Source organism: Arachis hypogaea, chromosome 9 (assembly GCF_003086295.3).
Source record: "Arachis hypogaea cultivar Tifrunner chromosome 9, arahy.Tifrunner.gnm2.J5K5, whole genome shotgun sequence".
NCBI lineage: Eukaryota > Viridiplantae > Streptophyta > Magnoliopsida > Fabales > Fabaceae > Arachis > Arachis hypogaea.
This window is the reverse complement of record NC_092044.1, coordinates 2,564,066-2,582,026: the sequence shown is the minus strand read 5'-3', so window position 1 is coordinate 2,582,026 and position 17,961 is coordinate 2,564,066. Positions and strand designations below refer to the sequence as shown.

At 35.1% G+C, this 17,961-nt stretch overlaps 2 protein-coding genes across 2 annotated transcripts; both read left to right on the top strand.

The window, feature by feature from the left end:
- The first annotated feature begins 3,587 nt into the window (after nucleotides 1-3,587).
- On the top strand, nucleotides 3,588-4,895 carry LOC112712774 (F-box/kelch-repeat protein At3g23880-like). The gene has a single exon (XM_025765693.1). It carries the CDS (start codon nucleotides 3,588-3,590, stop codon nucleotides 4,893-4,895), a length of 1,308 nt encoding a protein of 435 aa, XP_025621478.1.
- Nucleotides 4,896-7,934: 3,039 nt separating this feature from the next.
- On the top strand, nucleotides 7,935-12,542 carry LOC140175410 (uncharacterized). Its single transcript, XM_072203758.1, has 2 exons — nucleotides 7,935-9,738; nucleotides 10,699-12,542. Exons 1-2 carry the CDS (start codon nucleotides 7,935-7,937, stop codon nucleotides 12,540-12,542), a joined length of 3,648 nt encoding a protein of 1,215 aa, XP_072059859.1.
- Nucleotides 12,543-17,961: the final 5,419 nt, after the last annotated feature.

Here is a 17,961-nt window from a genome sequence, read left to right as displayed (position 1 = left end):
ATCATACATGTACAAATGAAAGTATGAATGCAAAATGCTTATGTTCGGGTGGAAATAGAGACAAAATCATGTAATTTATAGGCCACAACTCTGAATCAAAATGACCAAAAACAAAAAGTTTAACTCTTCAAAGGCTTAATTTCTGAATGCCATTTTACCTAGAGTGTACTCCATGATGCCCAACGTGTATTCATGCTATGCAGTAAAATTTGGTACTCTACTATTAATTTATGCCAACACGGCTTCTTCATTAGTTCAGTTTTTTAACATTCCCTAAATCTCATACATAACTTTTCCAATGATAAAATGTCTACAAGAATCTAAGTGATTACATTAAGAAGGTGTTACAGAACTAAATAGTAGCCACACTTGAAGATGTTAGCCTCAATTACTATGGAAATAAATTTATACAAGTAACCTAGTTCTAAATTACCACATTTTGGTACACTACTTACTCCAACAACAAATTTTGCACTACAAGAAATTAGTGATTATATAGTTACTGTTATTAACTAAAACAAACACAATATTTGGTCAAGTCATGAGATACGGTAAAAGCGTCTCCTGTACATTGTTTTCAGCCACACATTTCTCCCTCAAAACAGTATCTATGAAAAACTATACCAGACAGAAGTAAGTAAAACACACATAATCCATAAAATCCTCTTAACAGGTCATAAGTTGCTCTGTCTTCATCAGTCGTTACTACCCTGCTTCCAACATCTATCTTCTTCGACCACGAGTACCAAGAACAAATAGTTCTCCGACATCTTCCAGCAAACTCAACGGCGGTTTCCCATTGGATTCCCACTTTTTCTCTTCTCGTAGCAGATCGCAAACAATGTGTATGCCAATGCTTCCTATAACGATTACTCTTTCCACTCCCAAAAAACCCTAACTCATATAATACCTCAGTATTCATGGATGATGTAATAACATTTATTTTTTCTTTATTTTTTTAGTATAGAAAAATAATCTTTTCCAAATTTCTATTCAAATTGTTTACTCTAATTATTAGTCTTTTTACCCTACTTAAACACAGTAACTCAAAGTGAACTTTATTTTAGAGAAGCCAAGTGTTCACATTTAATTGGTAGGTTGCTTGTAGTCACTATAGCCATGGTAACATAATGGGTACCACAGAACGCACCTTCTAACAATTCTACTCTCAGCGGCATCGCTATTGAATGTACAAGATAAAACATACATTGAAATTCTATGAGAAGAAAACCAGAGGCCTCGACGTTTTCAGTTAAAATTGAAAAAAAAAAGAAGAAGTAAAACAGAGGCTTACCTACAGGAAGACGATGGCGGACAGGAGGACCCGGAGACAGAGGAAACGAATAATCGGCGTGGGAGCTTCGGATGGAGACGAGAAGAACGGTGGTCGGCGGAGGACAAACGAGAAAGATGACGAGGAAAGGAGGCACGGCCGCACGGGGCTGCTGCAACTTGTTTGATGAAATTTTGTAGGTTCAGATACATGATTATTATAAGGGTTTCCCCGGAATCAGAAATTGATAGTTTGATACTTAAATCTAGTCCGTATCGGCCCCATATCCAATTCAAGGGAATGTCTTTGGTGGGAAAAGTATTTTTTGGATTTTGATGGATCAAATAAAAAGATACTATTTTAATAGTTAAGATGGCTCTCTTATAGTAATAGTTGAAAATTTTATATTTCACCTAAAAATTAATAAATTTGTAGACAGATTCAACGTAATTTGGTTCGATTTGAGTTATAAAATTCGATTTATTTATTTTTTGGACTAAATGAGTTATTTTTTTTTATTCTGGTTTCACGCTGTTACTTTTTTTTTTTGAAGATTCGCCATGAGTGCAAGCTTAGTGTGTCACAAGGTAGTAGATGCTGAGTTGCAAGAAGATGGATCGAGTTGATCATGATGTGCTGTTTTTTGGACTAAATGAGTTATTTTTTTGGTTCCAGTTCAACGCTGTTACTTTTTTTTGAAGGTCCGCCATGAATGAAAAGTGAAAGCTTGGTGTGTCACAGGGTAACAGATGCTGAGTTACAGGGAGATAAATTGGGTTGGTCATGGTGTGCTATTCTTTGGTTTGGACCTCTTTTGGTCCTAATCCTGACAAAAAAAACAGCGTAAATTTCAGCAGCAAATGGAGCTTGTTGGAAGACGACGATTCAACGGCGGCGGCGGCAATAGAAGGTCACCAGAATGTTCAGTGGTGTCAGGGAAAAGTAGTGGAGGATTGTCACGTGGTGGTGTCGGAGGAACACGGTTAGGTGTTCGTGGGATCTATGATGGATTCAATGACCCAGATGCGCCTGATTACTTGCTTTCGAATCTGTACAACACTACAACGCAGTGCACAAGGAGCTCAAGGGTTTACTTTGGGGTGATGGGGTTAATGGAAATTCTAATTTGGAAGTTAAAAAATTCGATCTTGACAATTGGGAATGATGATAGCGATACTTGTGCTGGCTGGATTGATCAACAGAATAATAATAATATGAATGATGAAGATAGGACATCTTGTGCTGTAAGTGGTGGTGGAGATTCTAATTTTGATGATCATGGTTTGAAGAGAAAAAAGCGTGATGGAAATGGAAGTGGAAACGGAAGTAGTTCTAAGAACAAGTAGAGAGGCGTGGTGAGGTGAAAATGATGAATGTTGGAGATAGTAGAGCTGTTCAGAAGGCTGAGCTTGATTATTGGAGATCCCCAATTAATATTCATCCCCAACCACTATTATTATCTATTTGTGAACCCACCCCAATATTTTTTATTAATTTATTTTATTATCTGGTCCATGAAGGGCCAGAAAATACTTTCTCTACCGAAGAAAGCTCCCCAATTCAAATCTTATTACTATTTAACCAGTTAGCTTTTTATCTCTCACTTGTCCATCTACTTCTCTCCTTCTAATATATTTAAATTTCAAAAAGAAATTTTAAATAATTTATTTTTTATTTTATTGTTAATTTATTTGTTAATTAGTTATTTATTTAATTATTTAATTTTCATAATATCTTATTATAATTATATTCTATCCATTTTATTATAGTCAAGTGATCATCAAAGATTTTGTACTTGCTTGGGCATCATTATCTTGTTAAAAAAAAATTCAATAAAAAAATATTTTTTTTATTTTTTAGTGTGTTTAGTAAATTTCTATTAAAAGTAAAAACATTAGAAAAATAAAAAAATATTTTTTTTAAGAAGCTGTAATTTATATCTTTTTTTTTAATATTTTTTTCTTTTAAAAAAAAGATATTTTTTATGTAATAAATAAACAAAAAAATATTTTTATATTATTATATCCAATAAATAAAAAGATCTTTTTACACAAGATATCAAAACAAAAAATTACTTTTACTTCTTCATAAAATCTTTTAAAAAAAGAGAACTAAAAAAAAAATTTTTTTTTAAAGTTCACCAAACAAGTGTTTATCTTTGAATTAAATATCGACAATATCAACTTGATCAAATTGTTAAAGTAGATAAAATATATTTTTTTAATAAAAAAAGATTTGTTTTTTATTTATTTAGTGTATTTGAGGGGGAACTCTTCAACAGTTTCAACCTATAAAAGACACAAGGGAACTTTTCATGGTTGATGCTAGTAATCCTAAAATCCAACTCATGGAACGCATGAATAGTCCGCTTCACGACGATGATAATGATGATGAGAGGAAGGGGAAGGTCGTCACAACCACCGGGATGCCTGCCCTCATGGACGAGCTCATAGAGGAAATCCTGCTGAGGATTCCGGCGAGTTCTCTTGTGCGATTAAGTAACAGCGTCTGCAGTTCATGGAGAACCCTAATTTCCAGTTCCCAATTTGCCAAGGACCACCTTCGACGTTCAATGGCGGTGGATCCAGCCTTGACCCACCCGCGTATTGCCTATTATAGCTCAAGCTACTCATACCCCATCATCGGAATTTTCTCCGCCCGATCTGTGTTCGAGAACCCTCCCCGTGAACCGACTAAAGTAGTTGCCTACGAGGGACGACGCTGCCGTAGCATCATTGGCTCTTGTAATGGATTGCTGTGCTTGCACGACGATGTGCTTGAGGGTCGTGCCATGTTGTGGAACCCCTGCACTGGATTCACATCTCAGCCGCTTAAAATTGGTGGTCTCTTCCACTATTGTGGATTCGGTTATGATCATGTGAACGACAAGTATAAGCTTTTCGGGACTGTGATTAAGAAATCAGGTGAATTTGTCACCAGAATTTTCACATTCGGCCCAAAATCTAAATGGAGAACAATTCAGGATTTCCCTAATAGACTACATCACCCCGATAACAAGGCTTCTGTGGTGGGTTGGACAGGGCGTTTTGTAAGTGGCACTGGCACCCTTAATTGGCTTCTTTGCAGCGGTCTTGATAGTGTTGTGGCAGTTCTTTCCGTTGACTTGGTGAAAGAGACTTATAGTCAGTTTTCCGCTCCCAGTAGGGATTCAGATGATGATCGCAGTGTGTTTCCCCGATTGTTTATCTTGGGGGGTTGTCTTGCTGTTTGTTGTGAGACTAAGAAAACTCATTGGACTCTCTGGTTGTTGAAGGACTATGGAGTTCCTCAATCTTGGACTAAATTGGCAATAATCCGCAAGCACCCGCCACTCATTAATTATTGTTTAAATGATGTATTACGGCCTATGTACATGTTGAAAAGTGATGTTCTACTAGCGAAATCTCCTAGTGGCATTTTAATTTTATGTAACGTAAAGGATGGCAGCATATATGTTCCTAATATTGACAGCTCTAGTGATGGCATGACCAAACATCCTCCTTTGTATCGGGGCTCAGGCTCAAGGATCTTTCATGTCTATCATGAAAGCTTAGTTTCACCCTCTCACTTTGGTCTTCCAAGTTGCTCATCTGAAATGCGGTTATTTAAGCCAAGCCTATAATCTATTGAGGATAGTTTGCATTTTGGCTACTTTTGGTTAAGAATATCCTACCGTCTCTTGAATCCATAACTTCATTATCATTAATGTGGTGCCTTGTTTTTTGTTTTTTTTTTTTGAATAATGTTTCATTAATCAAGTTCAACTAAGTTAGTCTATCATGATAAGATTTAGTTATATCTAGCATTATTTCAAGTCTTATTATTTAATATAATTGGACTTAATTCATAAAAAGACTTTGATGTGTAACATTCTTTTATTTATAGACTCTGTCTTCGATTTAATCATTTTTAATTAGGTTCCTTTTGAATCTAACTAAACAATAACTATTTAATATTTATCATCATGATATGCTATACAATTTCTGTTTTGTATCAATTCGATTTTACAAAACTGCCAGTGTAATATCTGAAATATCTGAAAAGGTTCAGGTGCAAGTGTTATGTAATACCATATTTAACATGGGAATATGTCAACTATATTGATATTATTTAAGAAATAAACCTTTTCGTTATAACTAACAGAAATATAAGAACGATTCAATCAATAGTAATCTTATGTGGCCTTCTTAAGATGGTGAAAACAAAACAAAACCCTGTTCATATAACAATTTGATCAAGAGTTTTAGTTTGTCTATATATGCTGTGGTCTGTTGTGTTTAAGAGATATTTAGAATGAAAATAGGTTTAAATCCTAGAAGAGATTGTGAGTAACCTAAGGAATTTTTCAACCTAATAGTTGTTCCATGAGGCAGCATATAGTTTAAGTTTTTCAAAGAGTTAGCAAACTAAAGCAGGAATGGATGCTAATAACAGGAAAACAATTAAAATTTAAGTTTTACTTGGTTGCATTATTGCATATATACTTTTTAGTTGATATAATTGGTATCAATCTGATGACTTAGATATCAGGATGCAGCTCAAGGTACGCTAAAGTTTGCACATATAACAAAAAGTTCCAAACGATGCTATAGAAATCGAGATCATCACTACATTTAAGTTCCGTTTGGATAAACAATTTAATTAAGTTACTTTTTGAAAAAATAGTTTAAACAATAAATACTTATATTAAAAGTAACTTATAAATAAATTATTTTGTATTTGATTTTTTAGTTCTAAAAGTACTTATTTTAAGAAAAAAATGATAAAAAACTTTTTATTATGAGAGAAGTTATTTTTTTTAATTTCTCCTTAAACACTAAAATAACTTTTTAGAAAGTTACAATTTTATTTTAAAAATTATACCAGACATTAATACTACATCTTTTCATAAGTTAAAAATTAAAAAAAAAATCACTTATGAAACTAGCCAAACGGACCCTTACTCTCTCGTATTATAGATTGCCTGATTATACGATATGCTCAGTGTATTAGTTGTTACCTTTAGGCATAGTTGGTCTCATCCTGTTCAATTCAAATCACATTGATTTCTTTATTCCTGTTGAATTCAAATAACATTGATTTCTTTATTCATGTTCAAGAGAACTCTTAGACTTGACAATAAGATAAAAGCAATTATATCATGTATCATATTATGCAATTTAGATTGACATGGTGCAAATTATATTGGTTAGGAAGAACTTGAAGCCGAATTAATTCCCGTTTCATATTATTAACACTACAAGAAAAAGTATTTTTTTCGACGTCAAAAATCAATGGTTATTTCTGTTATTGATATTGTCAAAAAAATAATTAAAAATAAAATATTAAAATTTACGGCCAATTCGTCGATATTTTTATAATGCATTAATTTTTTTTCTATTATCGTCACATTATCGACGCACCAGAAATCGAAAATACTTTTATTTTAAAATCGACGAATATGGCGTCTATTTTATTATTTAAAATATCGACAATGATGCCGTCGATAAATTTTAACGGTCTAGATCGCTTTCTAAAATAGAATAAACGGTGTAGATTTAATGTATAAAATAGACACTATAGTGTTGCTTTTTTATAAATTAAAATCGACAAATATGGCGTCTATTTTATTATTTAAAATATCGACAATGTTGTCGTCAATAAATTTTAACGGTCTAGATCGCTTTCTAAAATGGAATAAACAGTGTAGATTTAGTGTATAAAATAGACGCTATAGATGTTATTTTTTTATAAATTAAAATCGACAAATATGCCGTCGATTTTAATTACCAAAAACACATTTACCCGCGTCCAAAGTTCAGAAACGCAATTCCCCCCAAATTCCCTCGTTCAACCTTGTTTCGCGCCACCTCCTTCTTCTGCATCCACCTTCTTCCGCACCACCTCCTCTTTCTCTCTCTGTCGAAGCTTTCACGGCAGGTTGTGTCCTCGCCGGTGCAGCTGCAGGTTCTGGTCCCTCTGGTCTACTACTAGAAAGGACATGAGCAAACATTAGTTATTTACTAATTCTAAAATTTTAAGTTTGCCAATTCTGAATGGTGTGCTAGTCTTATTCCTTAGTTTAGTCAAATATCTTGAGTTTCATTAAAAATTTCATGCTTTGAGTGAACTTTTTTCCTTAAAAGAGTTGTATATTTTGTTTTTGTTTATACTAGGGTAAGCAACTATAAATTAAAGTATTTGTTTAATCTCTTTATTTGAAGATATTGAATTCAAAGCTTATGCCTCTGTTCTAATAAATTGCTTAGTACATGGCTTTAAGTCTGTTACTTGATGGAGAACCCTGTGCAGACACACACACACACATACCATACAGCAACACATAGCAGAATGTAACTTAAGTAGATTAGTTACTAAGTTTGTTACTATTATTGCCAGCTGGAAGTGATTAGTTAGAATTGAACTAGCTTTATATAAACTTGTTGCCACAGTAATGGTAACTTGAGTTCTTTCACTGTAGATTGAGTTAATGTCAATTTCGTTTCTTCTCTCAATTTTCTCTGTTCATGAACTCTCTCTCTCAACTTCATTCACCTTCAACATGGTGCGGTGAGTGTGGAGATTGAAGAGTGTTCTAGGGATTGAGATTGAAGAAGGGGCTCAATCATTCAAACTTGATAATCAAAGACGCAAGTTCTGAACCGCTAGTTAGCGTGCAGTGATGGAATCAGCTCGCGGAACCGCACAGCCAGAAGCACGATCGCCATTGGAGAACCTCGATCCTCAGGGAATTTCAGTCTTCTTGAATCAACTTTCTGCAATTCAAGCGCACATAAACAAAAGCAATGGAGGACCAAGCCAAGATCCTGCAAGTCCTTTTTACTTACATCCCTCCGAAAATCCAGGTATATCTATAACTCATGAAATTCTGAATGGAAGGAACTATGGAGATTGGAGTAGAGCTATGAATCTTGCTTTAAAATCAAAGAACAAACTTAGGTTTATTGATGGTAGTTTAGATAAACCAGAAAAGCACGATCCCCTATTTGAGGCATGGGACCGATGTAATACGTATGTAGTTGGATGGATCAATCGTTCACTAGAACCTGACATTGCCAAAAGTGTGAGCTGGAACACCATAGCACTAGATCTTTGGGAAGACCTAAAACATAGGTACTACCAAGGTGACCGCTTCCGAATTGCTGAGCTACAAGAGGAACTGTATGCAACCAAGCAGGGAGAAATGAGTGTAACCGTGTACTTCACAAAATTGAAGACGATATGGGAAGATTTGGACAGCTTTAGAGCAATTCCTTCGTGCGAGTGTGGAAGAAATTGCATTTGTGGATTAGGAGTCATAAGGGACTTTAGAACTGAAGATCAGGTTACTCGATTTCTTAGAGGATTGAATGAACAATATGCTGGGGTTAGGTCGCAAGTCATGCTTATGGATCCACTCCCAAATATCAACACAGTTTTCTCTCTTCTCACACAGCAAGAGAGACAATTTCAAAGCTTCGATTTTGTCTCAGAACCAAGATTGATAGCTCAGACAAGCACTCAACCTGCCACTCTCTTGAACACTGCAGGGGCCTTTCAAGGCAGAGGGAGAGGGAGGGGCAGAGGAGGCAAAAATTCAGGCTTTGGAAGAGGCAAGATGCAATGCTCACATTGTGGTAAGACAGGACATGTTGTTGATACATGCTACAAGAAGCATGGATTGCCACCACACCTTAAGCAAAGATATAACACAGCATTCACCAACATGAGTGCAGCTGAATTTGACTCTAAGGGAAGCAATGAGAATCTCAGAAACCCTTACAGTGGGCAGGATGGTGATGTAACAAGTCTTGATTTCACACCTGAACAAAAATCAGCCTTATTAGCACTTCTCAGCAAGGAAGCGCAGAAACCAAGTCAAAGTGTTGATCCTCACAAAGAGCCTTTGCCAACACCTCATCCAGGTAAGTTGGAACATATTATGCATTTCACATCAAACATTCTTGCATTGAATATTTCAGATAAGAAATTTGCATCATGGGTAATAGACACGGGAGCAACTGACCATGTCTCTTACTCACTCAATGACTTTCATACATATCATGAGATAGCTCCAATCCTTGTTAAATTGCCTAATGGTGCATTAGCCATTAGCAAAATTGCTGGAACTATTATATTCACAAATGAACTTTACCTTGTTGATGCATTATACATCCCCTCTTTCAATTTCAAGCTGATTTCTGTTTCCAAGGCCACATCACATTTGCATTGTCATATGAATTTTGATGACAAAAAATGTGAGATACAGGATACCAACTCGGAGAAAGTGATTGGAGTAGCTAGAGCTTGTGGGGGGCTTTACACACTGAACAATGAAGCTGTGAGGCCTCACTTTGCACAAACAGCAAGCATTCTTACCCTGCCAAAGTCAGAAATGAAAGGAATAAACCTTTGGCATTTTCGGTTAGGACATTTACCTTTTGAAAGACTCCATGTAATGAAATCTGTTTTTCCTTTTATAGATTGTAAAACAAAAATTGATCCATGTGATACATGCCATTTTTCAAAGCAAAAGAAATTAAGTTTTTCAAATAGCAATACTATTTCAGCAAGCATATTTGAACTTCTTCATATTGATATCTGGGGTCCTCTTGCAATCCCCTCAATTGCTGGCCACAAATACTTTCTAACCATAGTAGATGACAAATCCAGATTCACTTGGATTCATCTAATGAAAACCAAAGCTGAAGCTGGCACAATAGTAAAAAATTTTGTTCAATTTGCAAAAACTTAGTTCAACAGCCAAGTAAAGTACATCAGAACAGATAATGGGCCGGAATTTTCAATGAAAACTTACTTTGCTGAAACAGGAATAATACATCAAACTTCTTGTGTTGAGACTCCTCAACAAAATGGAATTGTTGAGTGAAAGCATCAACATATTCTATCTGTCACAAGAAGTTTGTTCTTTCAATCTGGAATCCCAAAATGTTTTTGGAATTTTGCTATCCTCCATGCAGTTTATGTAATAAATCGGGTTTCAAGCACTTTTCTAAACAATCAATCACCATTTCAAATCTTGCATAACACTACCCCTGATCTCTCAACCCTTAGAGTGTTCGGTTGCTTAGCTTATGCTAGCACCATCACCTCAAATAGATCAAAACTTGATCCGAGAGCTCGAAAATCAGTATATTTAGGATTCAGGGAGGGTGTTAAAGGCTATGTACTCATGGATTTGAAAACTAGACAAATTTTTGTTTCAAGACATGTACATTTTTATGAAAATCACTTTCCCTTTTCCATTGAAACTAACTCCTTAAGTACAACTGCATCTAATCAGCAACAATCCATGAACATTGACCCCTTTTCATATGACGTTTTTTAACCTCAAACACACCAAGGTCTAGCTAATCTTGCGCCACATCCAAAGGAGCATGACCTCACTGGTCAGCCTTCACATAATGACGTTTCTCTTAATGCAGACTCAATATCAATTGAGCCTTCTCACAATTCACCACCACTTACTATCTCTAATACTAACACCAGTAATGAGACAAGTCCTACAGTACCTATTGCTGAGCAGAATGTGCAAAGAAAGACCGCGAGAATAAGAAGACCTCCTTCTTACCTTCAAGACTATCAGTGCTTAAATCTCACCACCAAGCCCGTCTGTTCCGTCAATACTCACTGTAAGTATCCTTTATCTAAATCTTTGTCATATGAGAAACTTTCCAAAAATCATAGAGCATTTTCGATTGCATTATCCACACATACTGAGCCCAAGCATTATGAGGAGGCTATGTCTCAACCTTGCTGGAAAAAGGCTATTAAATCTGAACTTGATTCACTTGATGAAAGCAAGACCTGGAAGATCACCTCCTTGCCACCTGGGAAGAAACCTATAGGATGCAAGTGGGTGTTCAAGGTGAAATATAACCCTGATGGATCTGTAGAACGCCATAAGGCACGTCTTGTTGCCAAGGGCTACACGCAAGTCCCTGGTATTGATTACAGAGACACCTTTAGTCCAGTCCTAAAGCTCACAAGCCTTCGAATGGTACTTGGATTGGCAGCAGCAAAAAATTGGTACCTAAAGCAAATAGATGTGAACACTGCGTTCCTCCACGGAGATCTTGATGAAGAGGTGTATATGGTTGCTCCACCGGGACTGAAAATTGACAAGGGACAAGTGTGCAAGCTAGAGAAGTCACTTTATGGACTCAAGCAGGCCAGTAGACAATGGAATAACAAGCTCAAATCTGTTTTATTGGATCTGGGGTACAAGCAATGCCGTTCTGACTACAGCCTCTTCACCAAACAATGTGAAACTGGTTTTACTGCAGTCTTAGTTTATGTGGATGACTTAGTACTTGCTGGGGATGACATCCTTGAGATCAACAAAATCAAAGGTGTCCTGGATGATCTGTTCAAAATCAAGGATATTGGGGACTTGAAATTCTTTCTCGGGTTGGAGGTAGCACGTTCAGAAAAAGGGATCGCGTTGTACCAAAGGAAGTATGTTGTGGACATGCTTACTGACTATGGATTTGCTGAATGCAAACTAGTCTCAACACCTATGGATTATAGTGTGAAGTTGAGCAAGGATAGTGGAACTCCTCTATCCGATTCAGCTGAATATCGGAAGATAGTTGGAAAATTGTTGTATTTGACCAACACACGGCCAGACATCAGCTATGCAGTTAGTCGACTTAGCCAGTACTTAGACAAACCGACAAGCTTGCATCTACACGCCGCTCATCGAGTCTTGCGATACCTGAAATCTGCACCTGCTCAGGGATTATTCTTTCCCATTTCTACTGATTTATGCATCACAGGCTTCTCTGATTCTGACTGGGCAGCTTGTCCGGACACACGACGTTCAACTTCTGCCTATTGTTTTTTTCTTGGGTCTGCTCTTATCTCTTGGAAAAGTAAGAAGCAGAATACTGTTTCATGCAGCTCCTCTAAGGCTGAATATAGGGCCTTAGCTACAGCCACCAAAGAAGCTATCTGGCTAGGATACTTGATGGAGGACCTTGGTATGCCTCTAACTGAACCCATCAGCATCTTTTGTGATAGTCAATCAGCCATCTATATTGCATCCAACCCAGTTTTTCACGAGAGAACCAAGCATATCGAGGTGGATTGCCATGTGATGCGCGACAAGCTCATGGAGGGACTCATTCATTTGATGCCCATCTCGACCAAAGAACAAGTAGCTGACTTGTTGACAAAGCCGCTGTCCCCTGCTGTTTTCTCAACACTTTACCGCAAGTTGGGACTATTGGACATCTACACTCCCAACTTGAGGGAGGGTGTTACTTGATGGAGAACCCTGTGCAGACACACACACACATACCATACAGCAACACACAGCAGAATGTAACTTAAGTAGATTAGTTACTAAGTTTGTTACTATTATTGCCAGCTGGAAGTGATTAGTTAGAATTGAACTAGCCCTATATAAACTTGTTGCCACAGTAATGGTAACTTGAGTTCTTTCACTGTAGATTGAGTTAATGTCAATTTCGTTTCTTCTCTCAACTCTGTTCATGAACTCTCTCTCTCAACTTCATTCACCTTCAACAAAGTCATCATCAATTTTATTTAATATATAATTTATCTATGATCATTATTGTATAATTTATCTTTGTAAATATATAATTTTAATATGTTTTGGTCCTTGTTATTGTAGGCAAACAACATTGATGAGACAGAGATTTATGTCTTGGGAGGCAGAAGTGGTGAAATAAGTGTTTTGCTGTCCAGAAACTTCGTAGAGGCACACTCAATTATGCAGGGTTCAACAAGCAAAAACATCACAAATTTTATTGTACAAAAACCAATAACGGTAGCAGTAATAACCCATCTTCCAGGTTATTATTTATACTTGTAGAATTTTTTTTTTTATGACTATACTTGTAGAATATATAATATAATAATGTGTGACATCATTTTCTTTAAAAAAAATAAAAAAGAAACTTGTTGTATATAGCTCAATTTTATTCAATACCAATTGTTATATATAATAATTCCTTCTTCTTCTTTTATTTATTTATTTATTTTTTATTAACAGTTTCTAAATGGCAAAGTTCGACTGTTATTGCAACAATGGTTACTGAAGAGTAATCTTTAGACGCTGCTAGTACTGTGAGACTGGTGCATATTATGTAACCATTATTATTTTATATTTAATACCTTACTTTTTTTTTCATTTGGCAGAAAGAAATCCAACATATTTTGCTATATATAAGCATAATTTCTATTACTAATTAGTGATTATAGTGTTTTTCTATTATATTATTTGGATTTATTATTATTATTATTAGTATCTATTTTAAATTAAAATAGACAAAACAAATAGACAAAAAATTTGTCGGTATTTAAATAATAAAATCAACGGCAATTATGTCGATTTTATTGGATCAAATATCGACATCATGACCGTTGATTTTAGATTTTATTGGATCAAATATCGACATCCGCTTTGTCGATTTTAGTAAGCATATTATCGACGAAAATGTTGTCAATTTTATTGAATCAAATATCGACGAAAATGGCGTCGATTTTATATAATAATATCGACGGCGATGTTGTCGATTTTAGTAAGAATGTAAAATCCTCAAACTCATATTACAGACAGAAGAGCTGTCGATTTTATTAAATTATTATCGACGGCTAGGCAAGCCGTCGATTTTATTAGCATTTTGAAAAATCGACAAGCTTAATAATGACCATCTCCGCCTTTCATTTTGCCGTCGAATTTTAATATTATCGACGGCTTAGCCGTCGATTTGGCCATCGATTTTAATGATGTTTCTTGTAGTGTAACAAACCAATGATGTTTTCTAAATTTAGAACAAAATAATATTCTCTTCAGATTAGAGGAGATGACAATTTTATTATTATCATTATTATTATTGATTTAGTCACTACAACTCAGCGACTACAAGTTATAATTTGAAGATTAGGTAAAAAGAACCTTAGAGTTTTCATAACTTATAAATCCGTCGTTATATCTATAACTCGGCCGTTACAATCTGGTCCATTATATATTACTCGGTAATTGCTACCTATTACTCATAAAATAAGTCTTAATCCATTACCTATAACTCAGCCAATGAAATCTATACCTCGACCCAAAGAAGTTATAACTCTGCCTATAACTCAAAAACATGATAACTCTCAGCAGAACGACATGATGACTTCATCACACGTCATCGCCAACAACTCAATGAAATAGTCAAAAGTCAAAACAGATGACGAGAATATCACGGTAACCACATTGTGGTTCTCACCACAACCGTAGTTTATGATTCGCTAACCGAGTATATTCAAAAGGCTTAGTCTCTACTCAGTCTATATAAGGTAACATTAGATCAATGTAAAGGACATCTGAAAACCTAATACTTATATAAGTCACACTCACTCTCTTTTTTGAAATATTTCTGACTTGAGCGTCGGAGTACCCTTTGCAGGTACCCATCCTGTCTGGTGTTCTTTGGAGTCTGGCGTATAACTCATACGTGGAGAAGACAGGACGACATCTCCCATTTTGCGACGAGCTATACCTCGAACAGATCCTGTAACAACAAAAACATTTGGCACCCATCATGAGACCGATCTTAATGTTGCTCCACATTTTTTTCCCACTGATTATTCTTCTTTTTTGTAGGATCTCGACCATGGTTGATGAGAAAAATCCACCTCCTCCTCCACCAACTCAAGCCGAGATAATAGCTAAGAACGGTGCGCTTGAGGCCGAGGTCCATAGGATAACCGAGTTGTTAACACAACAGCAAAAGAATCAAAATAGCAAGAAAGATCGCAAGGATGCTCATAGTGATGACGAACATGTGTCAGGAACTCGTATTCTGGTAGATGTTACAACTTCAAAGGCACTGAAAAGACGTACAAACCCTTTTTCTGAGAAAATCATGAAGTTTCATATGCGAAGAACTTTACCCTACCAACTACTCTAAAGCCATATGAAGGGATTTGGGACATGAACATATATATCACTAAGTTCCACTCAATGATATTTTTTAATGGTGATTCTGATCCAATATTATGTCATTCTTTTCCCACATTTTTAAATGGTGTTACTTTACTCTAGTTTTCATCTTTACCTACAGGTTTTATCTCTACTTTTAAGGAACTAGTCGACCTCTTCACCAACAATTTTGCAGTATTCAAGATATATGTCCATGATTCCGACTACCTTACCACAATCAAACAAGGTCAATATGAAAGTCTCCGTGACTACATGATGAGGTTCAATAAAATAGCAATGGAAATTTCCAACCTTAACCCTCATGTCCACCTCTATGCCTTTAAGAGTGGTCTTTGCCCTGACAAGTTTCACAAGACTATTGTTGTCTCCAAGCCGAAGACTTTAGCATAATTCTGAAAAAAAAAACAGTTGGACATATGAAAATAGAAGAATTTAGACAAACTCGACGAGTAAATAAACCAACTCAATTAAAAGAGGATGACCAGAAGGACCTTTTCGAATCAGCAAAGTAATTGGCAAGGGATTTATACATTTCAAACATTACTAGACAAAGAACTATCTAGTACTTGGAACACAACTTCTCTAAAACTATACCACAACTAAGTTATAATTCAGGAATTGAATATGTGCTCTTTTTTCCAATCACTAAAATTATTTTCACATTGGGTTTTGCTTGGAGGGTTTTAACGGGGAAGTTTATCCTATACCTTCTATATTAAAAGGGTAATCCTCAATAAACAATACATTATTTCTAACTTCATTATTCTTTATTTTTATTCATGCTTTTAGTTCGACTACTGCTTTTTTCTACACTTCCCATCTAGCAATGAAAAAAAAGGAGAAAAAGGGGAATAAGAACAAGCAAATTAAAAGCATATCTTTTAGTCCTTTACTGACTTGAGCGTCGGAGTGTTTTCTGCAGAAACCCTGGCGTTCGGAGCTATAAAAGAAGTAAAGACGGATTGGTGACGCCAAGAAATCTAGTGCCCAAGGAGCCCGAGCTATACATTGGCAAAACCCCTTGTCCACATAGAAGTCATAATCAGTCAAAGCAAACCGACACCTATAAGTCAGCGTTAGTCCAACAAACAATCACCTATAAGCTCGTTCAAAAATATACTTATATAAGCAACACCTTTCTCAATGACAAGTTTGTCCAATTTTATTTTTAAGATTATCAAGTTGAGCTTGGGGGCTAATCCTTATATCTCTGAATTATAACACAAACGCATTTCTTTTATATCCTGCCGAGTTATAACTCGATATTCATAACAACTCGACTTGCTTCTCTTAAAAATAAACAGGTTAAGCTTGAGGGTTGTGATTTAGTCACTATAACTCGGCGGCTACAAGCTATAATTTGCAGATTAGGTCAAAAGAATGTTACGGTTTCTATGACTCATAAATTACCAACACATAACTCAATCATTATATGTATAACTCAGTCAGAGGGCACGTAGAGCGCAATAAGAGAGTGCGCGTAAAGCGCGATAAGAATGAGGGCGCATAAAGTGCGATAAGAGTGTAGATCGAACTGCTAAAACAGATGTAGATTGAATTTGCTGAAATAAAATGTAGACATGACTGAAACAGAATGCAGACGAAACGCTCGGAAGAAGGTGCAGATGAAACTGCCGGAAGAAGGCGCAGATAGGCCATAGTGACTATTCCATGAATGATAGTTATTTTCTGTTAGAACCGATGTAACCAAGACTAATGTTGGATTTTTACTTGGATGGATGTAATAGAGATTAGTTGCTGAGATAAATTGAAAGATTGATTATTCATCATGGGAGGAGGAGGTTGACAAAGAAGTAGGGTGATTTCTCACCAAAAAGATGATAGCTTATGATCATCTTCAAAGAGGATACCAAGGCTCGCTCTGATACCATAATAAAATTGTGAAAGAATAGGAAAGATAAAGAAAAGAACTTTTATTGATTATTGATTGATTGAATTGTATTGTAAACTATGAGGTAAAACTAAGTATATATAGAGCATTGTCTTATGAAAGATAAAATCAAATAAAGATAAGATAAGAATAACTAAAGATAAGATAAAAAAAAGATAAGATAAGATAATAAAGACTAAAATTGTAATTGAATTTATGTATTTTATTGAGTTGGATTTGTAAGCCATGAGACTTTTTTATTGTTGTCATGGACTAAGATGGAAGAATAATTTAATATTCAATATTGTTATAATTGATGAGGCACATAATTTAGCTGATTCACTCATGAGCATGTATGACTCAAAAATTACTTTATCACACGTATGGTCGTCAATTTTGATCTCTCACTTGTCCATCTACTTCTCTCCTTCTAATATATTCAAATTTCAAGATGGATTTGACTTAAAAATTATTTAACTATTTATCTTCTTTTTTTTTTCAAAAAAGAATTTTAAATAATTTATTTTTTATTTTATTGTTAATTTATTTCTTAATTAGTTATTTACTTAATTATTTAATTTTCATAATATCTCATTACAATTATATTCCATCAATTTTACTATAATCAAGTGATCATCAAAGATTTTATCTTTGAATTAAATAAAGACAATATCAACTTGATCAAATTGTTAAAGTATATAAAATATATTTTTTCAATAAAGAAAGATTTGTTTTTTATTATTTAGTGTATTTGATAAGTTGTAATGATAACAATAAAAATATTAACAAAATAATTTAAAAATATTATAATTTTTAAGAAGATTTTTATTTTGAAAAAAT

Coding starts and splice junctions, on each gene's coding strand:
- LOC112712774 (XM_025765693.1), top strand. CDS start 3,588: ATGGTTGATGCTAGTAATCCTAAAATCCAACTCATGGAACGCATGAAT.
- LOC140175410 (XM_072203758.1), top strand. CDS start 7,935: ATGGAATCAGCTCGCGGAACCGCACAGCCAGAAGCACGATCGCCATTG. Junction 9,739..10,698: donor TGTTTTTCCTTTTATAGATT/GTAAAACAAAAA, acceptor CTCTTAATGCAG/ACTCAATATCAATTGAGCCT.